Raw genomic sequence first — 14,096 nt, 5'->3', positions numbered from 1 at the left:
CCCCCCACTCCTCTGCAACCGGAAGCCTTCTCCTCGAATTGAAACCATCTCGCTCGCCTCCTCCTCTCTCGGCACCGAAACCCTCTCCCTCGCTTCACCCTCTCGTTCGGCCCTTCCCCCGGAAGCCTTAATTGCACCGACTCTCCTCCTCTCTCCCAAAAAAATACTCCTCGTTCGATTCTCCTTCACACAGTCGTACCCTCTCCCTTATTCGCTTCTTCCTCACTGAAGCCCTCAATCGCACCGCTTCCCTGCTCCTCTAGCTCACGCCGATCGAGCTCCCTAATCCCTTCCCACCAACGAGCAGCCCCGTATACCAGTCACGATTGGAGCTAGTAAGGAGGCAAATCTTCGAGGAACAGTAAACTCTAAACTCCCTCTAATTTTTTTCTTCTTTTTAGCAATGGTTTATATTTTTGTTTCTTCTCTGAAGTGTGAAATATTTGGTTTGGGTTGTGGTCAGATGCTTTCTTGAATATGTGAAACGCCCCAACTTTTCCTTATTGTTACTATTTTAGGACAAAATTTCATCGTTTATTCAGCAATGGCTAGAGGTTCGTTTTAGACATTGATGAAAACTCTCTGCCAAGGATAACAAAAAAACATCTGAAGTAACTTTAGCACTTAACGGTCCAATATGCAATTTCGGATTGTTGTATTTCATTGTTGGTCTTGCCTTTTATCTTTTTGGTTACCATGATCTTGTCTAGGAGAATCTTTTGGGATATGGTTCGACGTGGTTAAAAAAAAAATGCATGCAGCGTTTCTCATTATCTTTCTCATATTCAAATGTTTTCTTAACATTGGCCTTTGCGGTTGCAATATTAATTGGTGAAACTATCTTAAGCAGTCCTTTTAAATGTTAATCTTGCTTTGTTTTGCTCAGGCAATCCTAACTTATCTAACTTCTTGCTCTTTCATGCATAAACTTTAATGAGATAAAAAGGAATTGGTTAAATTTAATGCAAAAAAAAAGAAAAGGTTTTAACGTTCCTAAAATATGCATTCTATATGTCTGCACTGAAAATCATTTCATCTTGTTATGTATGAATTAATGGATATGTGTTGATTTCCTGACTGATCGGCAGGGGTCTAGGTGCAAGTTTTTGGGTCCATTCATTCACTATTTTTTTGGTTGGGTTTTGTGCCCCATTTAAGTGCTATTTTGCTTACTATTTTGGATCCTCTAAATGCAGATTTTTGGGTCCATTCGTTCACTGTTTTAGGAGGGCATTGTGCCTCATTTAAGTGCTGACTTGCTTACTGTTTTGGAGCTTTTAAATGCCTTTGTTGGGTTGATTAGAGTGTTGTTTGGAGAGATTAAAGTTGGGAGCTGTAGAAAACTTTAGGATCACTATTTGGAGTTGCTAGCTGCTGTTTAGAGTTGTATGAGGCTTTAGAATTGCTATTTAGAATTCCTAGCTACTGTTTGGAGCTGTGGGAAGCGTTAAGATCGCTATGTGGAGTTGCTAGCTGCTATTTGAAGCTGTAGGAGGCTTTAAAATTGTTGTTTGAGCGCATTTAGTTGTTGTTTGGGCTCATATGAAGGCTGTTGGGGCTTCTACTGCTGTTTTTAGAGCGGTTTTGGGGGCATTGTCCACATTCTTGTTCGTTTATTTCGAGTACTATAAATCACTGTTCTGAGGATATTTTCGTTGCTATTTAGGAGGTTTAAAAGCTACTATTTTAAGAACATTTTTAAATGGTTATATGGGGTTCGTATAGTCATTATATGTCGACTTACACACGATTTAGAGGTGTGCTGGGATACTTTAGCCTATAATTTTGTCTTTTGATCGTGATCTTATGAGGATTTAAAAATTTTTTGAGCTGACACGCTCGCTGTTCTGCTCTTCTGTCCTGCCAATTTTGGGAGTTAGGTCAGCCCAAAATACAAAAAAAAAATACATTTTCAAAAATTTATAGATTTTTAAACTTAGTGAACGCCCTTAATTCACCCCTTTTGGATTTATGAGGATCTCTCGATGAGGTAACCTACGGTTGCTAATGAGAATTATCCAGTCTAAACGAGCTTAACAACCCATTTAGACTAAGTAAATTCAAGAGAAAATAATGGTGTCAGAATGAGGGAACTGTGAGATCTTAACCGATGTCGCTCTAATTAAATTAAAACTCCCCCAAATATGTGAGATCTTAACTGTGAGATCTTAACCGATAGCATAGACCAACTTTTTCATTCATTCAGCAACTGATCGGGATTTTCCCTTTGAATGCACTTGATTGAATATGCTCTATTCACATTCATAAGAAGAAATTGAATAAATAGGACTTAAAATCATAACTGCAAATACTTTTAAGTTCAAATGTATCATCTCTACATTGTGTTAACCAATGTTCTAAACAAAAATAAAAAAGAAAATTAGTAATATATATCAATGTAAGAAGTTAAAACAACTTTTTTTTTTGCTTTAAGCTAACGTACTTATTATATAACAACAATCACAATTTTCAAGCATTAATCGAGACAACAAGCAACCATGGAGTCCAGAAAAGATGCCTCCTTTTCTCCATTAATATCCCCAACCTTATGGGCACTTGCATTCTATATAACCACCTAAATAACAATGCACTCCTACTTTCTCAACAACCCCAACTATCATTTTAATGAGTATTGTATGTCAGTAATAAAGGCGAATGCATCTCCATATTTCAAACATACAATTCATACTGATTATAAACAAGAAAGTTCATAGTTCTCTTTTGTCTGATGTCTAACCAAACATCTGACATTATAGTAATTCTTGTTTCAACTCGCTTAGATTATTAACAAAAAATATAATTCTCTTTTGTCTTGTGCCAAACTAAACATCTTACATTATTGTAATTTATGTTTCTGCTCGCATCTGTCATGTCGTCATTAATCTTTACCATTTTTCTTGCCTCCTCATCTAACATTCATGTGCAATGCTCGAACATGATAGGAAGATCTATTCTCAATCATGATTCTAATAGAGTGAATCATATTAATCCGAGAAAAAATTTTAGCTATATTAAATGGAATTTCATTCTATAGAGTTATCTTTCAATATTCAAACTTATTTTATTCTTGTATTCTTTTGCAAACGTTAGCAAAAAGTTTGGAGTTCTATTTTAGTTTTTTTGGCATAAAATTAAGTCGATTAATAAATTTTTTATTGATAAGAATTTTGAAAATGTCTTGAGTTTAATCCCTCCCTCCAACGCGTGTATCCTTCTTACTTGAGTTCAATTTGAATAGGGACTAAGCTAGCTCAAACATAATCAGTCTTGACTCTAAATAAACACAAGTTAAATTAAGTAATTATCAATTCAAGGCTAGAACAGTTCCCTTGGACCATCTTATTTCAAACCTAGCAAAATCGCATTCATAAAGTCAGGAAAAAAGGTTGTTAAACTCCATATCATGTACTTAGACCTAGTTTGCGGCAGCTTCTTCACCACTGCGCTGCGAGAAATCGTAGGCCGATGCATTTGGAAAGTGTGGAGTGGCGGCTTATTATGATAATTTTTGTTAAATGTGGGCTGCGGGTTCGAACCTGTGGTCTGCGTTTTATCTTGTTTCTATTACGTTAAAAGCCATATGTTCTTCTCTTTTGCCCTCGTCTGTCTCGATCGCAATCGCGTTCTTTTACACTCGTTTCTCTCAATCGGTCCTCTCTCTCTCTCTCTCTTGCGCCTCTCTTGCGACTCTCTCCGGTGGCAACGGGTTTCCTTTGTCCTTTCCCTCTTCCTTCCGATCTCTCTCTGGTGGCAACGGGTTGGCTCTCTACTCCCCTTCTTCCCTCCGATCTCTGGATCTCTCTTCGGTTTACCGTGTTCTTCGTCCTCCCACAGTATCACCTATTTTTGTCGATGGAATAACTTTCTCTTTGCGTTTTGTGGCATTTTCATTTGCAGTTTCAAGTGAAAGATTGGATTTTGTGATTTGCGGCTTTCTCTTTATAATTTGGATTTTGTTTTTTGTGAATGTGTGGCTGATGGAATGTGGTTTCATCTTTACCTGTGGTGTTTCAGTGAGAATTTGTGAAATGGTTGAAGGAAGGTGGTTGGTTTGTTCATAGCAATATTTCAGGTGCCCTGTTGAAGGAGGGTGGTTTGTTTTTTCTTTAGCTTTGGTGTTTCAGTGGGAATTTAAGATATGGCTAAAAGAGGGTGCTCCATTTGTTGATATTAATGTGTGGGGGTGATGGTCAAAAGTGAATTGTGGTTTTCTCATTTGTGATTTGAAGTGAAAATTTTGATTTTGTGATTTGTGGCATTCTCTTTTTAATTTAAAATTTGTTTTTAAGAATTTGTGGCTGATGGAATGGGGGTTTATATGTAACTTGGGTGTTTCACTGGGAATTTGAAAAATGGTTGAGGAGGGTGTTTGGTGGGTTGATAGCAATGTTTCGGGTGCTCTGTATGTACTTCGCGACATATGCAAAATATGGGTTGTGATTTTGTCTTTATCTTTGGTGTTTGAGAGGGAATTTGAGACATGGCTGAAAAGGTGTGCTTGATTTGTTGATAGCAATGTGTGGAGGTGTTGGTCAGATTTATAGTATGATGGAATGTGTGGAGTTGGTGGTGTTGGTGTCTAGTGGTGTCTAGTGATGTCCGGTAGAAATGTAAAGGTGTTTTTGGTGGTGTGTGGAGTCTGTGTGGTGTTTTGTGGTGTTTGAGGTGTCTGTGTGGCGGGGTGTGGAGTCTGTGTGGTGGTGGTGGTGTTGGAGGTGTTGGTGATTTTGGAGGTGTCTGGGTGGTGTCTGGTGGTGTGTGGAGGTGTTGTTGGTGTTGGAGGTGTCTTTGTTGTGGTGGTGGTGTTGGAGGTGTTTGTGGTGTTGGTGTCGTTGGAGGTGTTTACGTAGTGGTGTTGAAGGTGTCTGTGTTGTGGTGGTGATGTTGGAAGTGTTGAAGGTGTTTGTGTGGTGTATGATGGAGTGTGGAGGCGTTGTTGGTGTTAGAGTCGTTTGTGTGGTGATGCGTGGAGGTGTCTGTGTGGTGGGGTGTGGAGGTGTCTGTGTTATGGTGGTGGTGTTGATGTTGGTGGTGTTCGAGGTGTCTGTGTAGTGCCTGTTGGTGGTTTTGGTGTCTGTGTGGTAGTGTGTGGTGGTGTGTAGAGTTTGTGTGTTGGTGTGTGGAGGTGGTGGTCATGGAGGTGTCTGTGTGGCGTCGGTGGTGTGTGGAGGTGGTGTTGGAGACGTGGTGATGATATTGTGGCATTCCGATTTTTATTTGATTTGCAATATTGTGGGATTCTTATTTATGTTAATTAGTTTTTTTCATACTAGTAATACAATGATAAAGATCAAAGAAAAATGAGAGATAAAGAAACAAAATTAATATTTTGCGATATTTGCCTCAAGAAGGTCGATCTGGGAAATAGGTTGACAACTTATTTAAACAAGAAATGGTAGCAAAATATTATTAAAAAATTCAAATAAAGTATAGGCAAAGAGTACGATAGGATGCAGTTAAAAAATAAGTGAGATCAGCCCAAGATCGATTGAAAAATTGGAAGGAATTGAAGCAATGAGCAGCGAGCTTTAGGTGGGATCCGTTGAAGCAAACGATTGACGCTGGTGTCTAATGCGAAAACATTTATTACTAGTATGAAAAAATTTATTACTAGTATGTTATATGAATTTGTAGGTGGTGTCTAATGCGAAAAGATTTAAATACTGTGGACTCAATCATGAGTTGGAGAAGTTGGATCGTATATTTGGGAGTGTCGCAGCACCGGGCAATAATGCAAGTGCCCCCAGTGAGACGGGGCTTGGTGGGATTCCCGAAAAATCTGGCAGCTGACCAATCGGGTGATTCCACTAAAGGCCCCAGCACGAATCTCCATAAACTTGAGTCCATGAGCCGCTCTAAGTGTCTGTGGGTTGAAAACAAAAAGAAAATGGGAGCTACTTTTTTTAAAAGTCAGATATCACAGTTGGTGGCTTCATGCATCAATGACCCTAGCACATCTCAAGCAACTTCTGTCTAGCAGGTTGTGCAAATTCTGAATGCAACTCCAGAATTTTCTCAGGACTTGCAGATGTATCTGTTTTCTATGAAGTTGCCTGAAGATGTGTCCCGGAGAGAGTTTTTAATCGCGATGCCCGTTGAACGTAGGGTGGTTTACTTGAGATATTTTTATGAGAGCAGAGACATTTGAGAGACATTTTTTTTTATTTACAATTGTCTGATACATTTCTATTTGTTTATAGTTTTTCATTTTATTTTGGATGTTTAAACTGCATTGGACATGTCACTTTACTTGCGAGTTTTTCATCATCGTTATGTTTTCTATTTACTTTTGTAATGTTATTTGCTTATGTTGGTTTTCTTCGTAACCTTATATGATTGTACTTAATTCATTGACGCTTATTTGCTAACAAAATGGATACCAAAATACATGGATGCAACCAGAGAAAGGAACAGAAGGGGAGTTGTAGCTGTTGTATGCTTAATGTATGAATATTATAACTCGTACATAGAACGTTCCCTTGCATAACATCCTCATATGTTGGCGACAAATGGGTTGGCGAGTTGCTTGCGTGTCACCCAATGGGATTTAGCAATATGTTCTGCATGACACAGGCAGTATTCACCGATTTGTTAGAGGAACTACACAAAAATTATGGACTTCATGACTCATCCTAAAATACTTTGTGAGAGGTGTTGACAATAATCCTCTACATATTATCGCAGAATGAATCAATGTAATGAGCTATGAAGCAATTTCAACACTCCTCTCAAACGATTTGCAGATACTTCTCAGTATGGTTAAATTCACTTGTAAGTTTTTCTTCAAAAGTCATAAAACTAACAGATCCTACATTCGAACAGACCCCAACGGAGATTTCAAACGATTCGCGATATATATATACTTTAAGGTAATTTCTCATATTTATTACATTCAATTTTCAAATAAATATCGTAATCATATAACCCTTCATTATCTTTTTAGAATTGTATTAGAGCAATCGACGGAACACACGTTGATGCACGTGTTCCAAATAATGAAAATATCACATCGATCGGTCGTTATAGGTCCCCGGCGCAGAATGTCATGGTGGTATGCAACTTTAACATGTGGTTCAGTTTGTCATGGCCGGTTGGGAGGGCAATGCACATGACAGTCGAATTTTCAAAACTGCAGCACAGAATAACAAGTACAATTTCCCGCATCCACCCATAGGTTTGCTTGAGACTAAGCTACTCTCCTAATTCATTTTTTTCTCAAAATTAATATGCAATTCACATTAAATAAATATGATTTGGTTGATGCTATATATCCGTTACAGCGAGGCTATATCAAACTCTAGCCTAATACGATATACCACATACCTGATTTTGAGCGAGGCAGTAAGTCATTTCTCCTTACGCGGTGTCATTAAGAGGACATTTGGTGTTGGAAAGAATAAATGAGCTATAGTTTGCGATATATCATATTAATTGTTTCCCAAACAGATACAGATTGTGATTGCCACAATAGTTCTTCACAATTACATTCGGCGAGATCCTTCACGCAATGACATCAACTTAAAGCAGACGAGGATCATAAGCATCTCCCTACCGAGGCATATGAGTACCATCTTGGACTGTCATAGTCACAGGCTGAAAATGATGTTTCCGATAACAGTATTTAAGACGGGAAATGTGCAAGAGAGATAGCAGAATTGAGTGAACGAATTACAGAAGCGATAGTAGGAGGGAGATTTGAGTATTCATCATATTATTAATTGTAATGATTGTTAAAGAGATTCAATTGTTATTATATTTGTATTTTATATAAGTCATGTTTATTTTCATTCCTTGTGTATTTGATATTAATTATTAATATTTTTTACGTTGTTTGTAAGTGCTTTTCTTTCCTTCTGCATTTCTTTTATTTTTCTTTTGGTGGATTTTAGAGGTCTGTGATGAGACGGTTGACCTTATGGTTTCTTCCTAATGGTTTGTTTGTCGCTATGGTTGGTGTCACATGTGAAATCCTAATAAATGCAATCAAGTATCACTTCTTTTCTGATGTTACTATATTAATAGTAGGAGGGAGATTTGAGTATTCATCATATTATTAATTGTAATAGTTGTTGAAGAGATTCACTTGTTATTATATTTGTATTTTATATAAGTCATGTTTATTTTCATTCCTTGTGTATTTGATATTAATTATTAATATTTTTTACGTTGTTTGTAAGTGCTTTTCTTTCCTTCTGCATTTCTTTTATTTTTCTTTTGATGGATTTTAGAGGTTTGTGATGAGACGATTGACCTTATGGTTTCTTCCTAATGGTTTGTTTGTCGCTATGGTTGGTGTCACATGTGAAATCCTAATAAATGCAATCAAGTATCACTTCTTTTCTGATGTTACTATATTAATAGTAGGAGGGAGATTTGAGTATTCATCATATTATTAATTGTAATAGTTGTTGAAGAGATTCACTTGTTATTATATTTGTATTTTATATAATTGATGTTTATTTTCATTCCTTGTGTATTTGATATTAATTATTAAGATTTTTTTACGTTGTTTGTAAGCGTTTTTCTTTCCTTCTGCATTTCTTTTATTTTTCTTTTGATGGATTTTAGAGGTTTGTGATGAGACGATTGACCTTATGGTTTCTTCCTGATGGTTTGTTTGTCACTATGGTTGGTGTCACATGTGAAATCCTAATAAATGCAATCAAGTATCACTTTTTTCTTATGTTACGGTTTTTGAAGTTCTTCTGGATAACTTTTTTTTTGTGATATGCATATGTGATACACAAACAGTGTATTACGGGTTAAAAGCAACCAATAACCCTTTTTTTATAAGGTAGCAAATTTGTTGGTTGATATATTGAGTTCTTTGAGACCTCACAGTTGCATAAGTCTATAATTAATAAGTTTTTTTATCAATTTTTACTTGTGCTATATCTACTGGGATGTCGTAAAAAGCATTCAAAAAAGATGAGCTCGAGGATTTCTGATACCTCCCGAGGATTGCACTGCTACTGTGGATTTCAATGTACCCTACTAACTTCATGTCAGTCACATAGCTACTAAAAACAGTTTTACAGGTGCCCTTGGAAAGCCCCGGAAAACTGTAACTTTTTTGGTGGGTAGATATGCTGGAATATTCCACTACCGAGAGAAATCGAGCATGGAAAGAATCTCTGGAGGACAGCTTAACACGTGACATATGTCTTCTGCATTTCAAAAATAATATTATCATATTATTAAACGTTATTTTAATAGTCTGTTTCTTAACTTTAGTAATCATGATACTTATTATTAAGTGAAGTGTATATTTTTTCTGTAATATTGTGCACTGGATTTCTGCTTCTAAGTATAAAACATATTAGTATGACAGATCTGTTGCAAACAGCATTATTATATAGAGACAGAGTGGTCATTTGTCCAGAAACAGCTGCAGTGGAACTGTTTTCAAACTGCAAAAAATAAACAGACAACTAGTTGATCTGCAGCAGCTTCTGCGTAGCAGGTTATTATTAAACTGCAGCTGCCCCAAATAGACTCTTAATATAGGGAGTTATCATGTTTTTGCTCACCAAGATGATAGGGCCAAAAATCATGGTGCAATAATGGTAAAATTGTCAAACTTTGGCCTACTTAACTCCAAAATCAAGGTTCAGGTTTATCAGATTGGGTCACATTTATGCCAAATCCATTGAATTGGTTGAAAATTGAGTTCAAGTTGACCAAATAACTTCCTACTTGCAATTAATTGCTTCAAATACAAAAATGGAAAAGCCTTGATCATTATTTCAAAACTCTGAATTGGGTTGGCTCGACTAGCTACATTGTTTGATATTCAACCTCAACCTTTAAATTAAATTATTCAAATCCAGGTGAAGCTCTCGAAACCAGTTTTGCAACTTTTAGATTAGTTCCAACCAGCTTTAATCAAACAGGTTAAAAAACCAACACATAAGTACATGCTTGAATAAGTTCAATCAATCAAGATAGAATATCTATATTCTACTTACACTGGAGATAAAGAAAATATTATACCAAATAAAACTTCATCATACCTTCCTTTCGGCTGCTGCTTGCAACTTGCTCCAAAATGCATCTACTACATTTAAAAAAAAAATTAGTACAACCAAAATCATCATATCGCTGCCTCGCCTTCCTATTCAGTTTAAAATAAAGGACTTTAATAACGAGTCCTCGTCTATAGATTAACAGCTTAAATAAATACAAAAATTACAAGCAATTGAGCTTGACTATTGCAGTTACAATTATATGAATTAAATCCCACAATCAACAAAATATAATGTCATTGAACAGGTTTGAACATTGGTAAGAAAGAAATCTCAATAATAACCATGTTATTTGACCTCTATGGTTTTAGAAACAAACAGTTTTGTGGACACGCCATCATTGTATTCACCCAAAGTTAATTTTAGGCCAAAATCTGTCAAAAAAATTTTTAAAAAGTACTTTAATTTAGATACCTTCTCAAATAAAATTTGCTAATTAACTGAACAATGTTTTGATAGAGAAAGACAATAAGGCATGGGGTTGAAACTTATCAGTCTATCATATTTGTCAGACTCAACCAACTACAAAACATAATATTTTAAAGAGCAGCCATACAATCACAGCTAATCAAATTAAGAACCCAACTAAAAACTGATGACCTTCTCCATTCTCCAATATGCTAAAGTTAAATGCATCATGAAGATATAACAGTACCTTTCCTTTCACCTTCACTTTCTATCAGTTCATCCATCTTATCCAACTCAGTTGAGCCTTCGACCAACTCTGTTGCCTGTCATAACACCATTGTTGAAAAGGATGCAAATACATTCACAAGAATAAAGAGGAAGTTCAATAAAAATAAGAAAAAGTAGATTCGACGGAAGACCTCTTCTGTGGAGTGTGAGCTTGATGCTTTTCCGGATCCATCCTGAAACTTCAATAGATACAGATGAAGGATTAATAATGAAACTTCAATAGATATGGGAATGGAGCATGATATTGGTTTTTTTTCCTTTTCTTTTCTGCTTAAGATACATGGAAAGCATGTTTAGGATCATTCTTACATGCAAAATTTTTTTATAATCCTGTCATTTCTATATCTATATGCGGGAATTTGCTGCGATGCTTTGGATAATGGTTTAAGATCCTACTTATGTTATTCTGCTTTCTGTTGTCTGTCCCTGTTCGAAGCATACATATTGAATGCAAATTTTGGGTTTTAATGTTGCAAGGAGGATCTGTTTTGGCCCATATGGTAGGCTTGAGTCTAGTTCCTTTTGGATTAAAGATTGGCTGGAAATATTTTCATTTATTTTGCCTCTTTACTGAGCTTGGGTTAGCCTTTATGCTGCTTGGTTTTGCCCTTTTTGCTGGGCTCGGTTTAGCCTTCTTCTAAGCTGAATTTAATTGAAAGTTTAATATTAATTTTTAGCCCACTTGGTAGGCTTAGTTTGAGCCCTTTTCGAAATCAAATTTATACCTGGAATATTTCTCTATTTTTGCTCCCTTTTGCTAGATTTGGTTCAGCCTATTTGCGGCTCGGTTTGCCCATTTTCTTGGACATGGTTTGGTGGTTGTTTTGCTCCTTTTCCAGGTTCTAACTGTGAGCTAGTTTAGAGCTTATTTAAGTCTGGTATATATATATATATATATATATATATATATTCAATTAGTATGTGTGCCATATAATTACATGCTGATCAAAGTTCATTTACAAACTCTTTAGTAGTAAGCTTGTTTATACCAATAGAATCATTTTACTACTTATTTACAAACTCAAAACTTATTTCGTTTACACAAACTAGCCAAATTCAACAAAATATTCAAATTGGTATGGTTTACAACAAAATAACTGAACCAAAACTTCAAAAAAAAACTGAGTTCATATTTAATTATTGCTTAGCAAAACAAGTTTAAACAGAGAAGAGCGAGCTTGATTCTTATAACACCGCTTTAAAGAAAAACCTAGATTTGGATGAACAAATCTGACATACAATTTCTAACCGAACTAACTTTCCCCAAATCTGGTCATCAGAAAAAGATATGACAGAAACCTCCTTCAAAATACAATGACTGCAACTAAAAAGATGCTTGCCGGTTATTTATAAAAGATGCAGCAGATATTATTTTCATCCAGTATCATAGTATGATTCCTTCAACCTCTTCATTGTATGAAATATTAAATCCCCTAAAACGTTCCCAAGGAAAACCGCTGGAAGGACTTCGATTGAAAATTCATGCAAAATTCATCAATGCCCGAACAGATTAGAGAATATTCATATAATTAATCATCAAAAATTGAAAAGGCATCACATCTCAAAGTAACAAAACAAGCTGGGAAATTCAAGGTGTAAATAATTGAAGAGCATGAGCATGTGCATGAACAAATAGCGTCAAATCAGAAAAGAATAAATAAACAAATAAACATTTAAAAATCAAAGGTTCTTATCCATCGTCTCTAACACGATTAAAGCGAATGAGTGCCATTACTACAGAGCACAGCATAAATCAAAAACAAGAAAAGGAGCGTCGAAGGAGCAGAGAAAGAATAACGAGTGCCAGAAATAGGCGTAAAAGACGGTAAACCAACGGTCAGCTGAGAGAAGATGGGGAGGGGGGGAATTACGCAATAGTCTCGCGATCGAACGACCGGAAAGAGATCGAGAATTCGTCGGAACTCCTGCTCCTCCATTTCAGACGGCGGATAAAGGGTTTCAGTTTTGTTATTACGTCGACGCATAGTTAAGTCAGTCCGGAGTAGGGCTAATTTTTTTCTTTTTTTTTTTTTGGTTCTACCGCCTAAAATAATTAAGAAAATGTTAATTTCACGTGACGCAATTCGGATTCTCCTCTTCCCCGACAGTTTAAAATATGTGAACCTAGCCCGAAATCATAGCAACATTCAGATAAAAAAATACATTTATGGCATATTTCAGCATTTTGTGAAGTTACGGTTTCTTCTTCTGCGGTTTCCAGCATTTTTTCTTCCTTCTTCTACGGAAAACCTAGGTTGGACGGTTTGCTTCCTCTTTGACACAAGACCTAAGGTTTTTTGGACGATTTCTTCATCTTCGCAAGGTCGACCTAGTGTTTATAAGTTGAGCATTGCGTCGATCGGAATCATACTATTCAAAGTTTTGATTTTTCTTTCTTCATGCTAACACACAACAATAGAAGATTGCAAGCGAACTGAAGAAGCTAGCGGGCTGCCAAAATCTTCGACATATTAAGCTACATTGTTTATTATAGATTGCAAGTTATTTTGTTTCATTATGTTATTGTTGTGTTTTTTATGTTGTTGTGTTATAATTGTGTTATAGTTGTGTTATTATTGTGTTATAGAAGGAAGAGGAAGTTGGGTTCCCCTGAAAGACAATACCTGTCAAAGACAAGAAAGAGAGTAACTGATGTTGTTGAAGAACAACTTGTAGAAGATATGACCCGACCTGCAATTATACAATTATTTTAGTTCTGAAATATGGTCAAAAGTTTGACCCAATTTATATTAAGCGGCTAGTGTGCAAAATTAAATATTATATAAAGTTGATAAAATGGTTTAAACACTAGGGGTACCACGCAAGTATAAGTATCGTTTCAAGTAATATAAGGCTCTAATGAAGTCCTAAGTATCGATCTCATAGGGATAGGCAAAAATCTTATAGGATGACTTTAGTCAAATCTTTTTTAAATTGTAGTTAACTTATATATGAAATGATAATTTTTTTTGTGTATTACATGATCTTACATAATTAAAAGGAATGCTAAGTATGCTAAGCAAATGCAAAATTTAAATACAAGGCAATCTAAAAAGGTTAAAATCTAAAGTTACCACTAAGCAATTCTAAACTAACAATGTATAGAAGAGTTCAAATTTGTATAAAAATATTTCCCCTTGCAATGAGTTTATAATCAGTGTAGGAATCTAATTATTTTAAATATACTTAATGTATTGTGCTAAGCATACTTATTATTTACCCTCTCTCGAGTGCATAAAGAACATGGGCTAATCCATAGTTAAGTCCCTAAACCTATGGTTAGGCTGGGAAGATATTAGATCTCACTCTATAATTCTCACTTACCCCTCACCTGAAGGATAACATCTTGCTTTAGTTTCCAAACATTTGGATCAA

At 35.8% G+C, this 14,096-nt stretch overlaps 1 protein-coding gene across 3 annotated transcripts in view; it reads right to left on the bottom strand.

Annotated features, from left to right (window-relative positions):
- Positions 1-12,735, bottom strand: part of LOC110027625 — a 62,115-nt gene extending 49,380 nt beyond the window's left edge. Inside the window, exons 1-4 of one of the 3 annotated variants that reach the window (XM_020729127.1) lie at positions 12,593-12,735; positions 10,853-10,900; positions 10,681-10,756; positions 10,014-10,057 (exon numbers count right to left, since the gene is read on the bottom strand). In XM_020729127.1, coding sequence (XP_020584786.1) covers positions 10,014-10,057; positions 10,681-10,756; positions 10,853-10,900; positions 12,593-12,706 — 282 coding nt within the window. In that variant the 5' untranslated portion in view covers positions 12,707-12,735. The remainder of the gene's footprint in view (positions 1-10,013; positions 10,058-10,680; positions 10,757-10,852; positions 10,901-12,592) is intronic. The other 2 variants (XM_020729129.1, XM_020729130.1) reach the window with 2 other exon arrangements.
- Positions 12,736-14,096: the final 1,361 nt, after the last annotated feature.

The sequence above is a fragment of the Phalaenopsis equestris genome, unplaced genomic scaffold (assembly GCF_001263595.1).
Source record: "Phalaenopsis equestris unplaced genomic scaffold, ASM126359v1 Scaffold000432, whole genome shotgun sequence".
NCBI classification, from domain to species: domain Eukaryota; kingdom Viridiplantae; phylum Streptophyta; class Magnoliopsida; order Asparagales; family Orchidaceae; genus Phalaenopsis; species Phalaenopsis equestris.
This window is presented reverse-complemented; position numbering and strand designations above follow the sequence as displayed.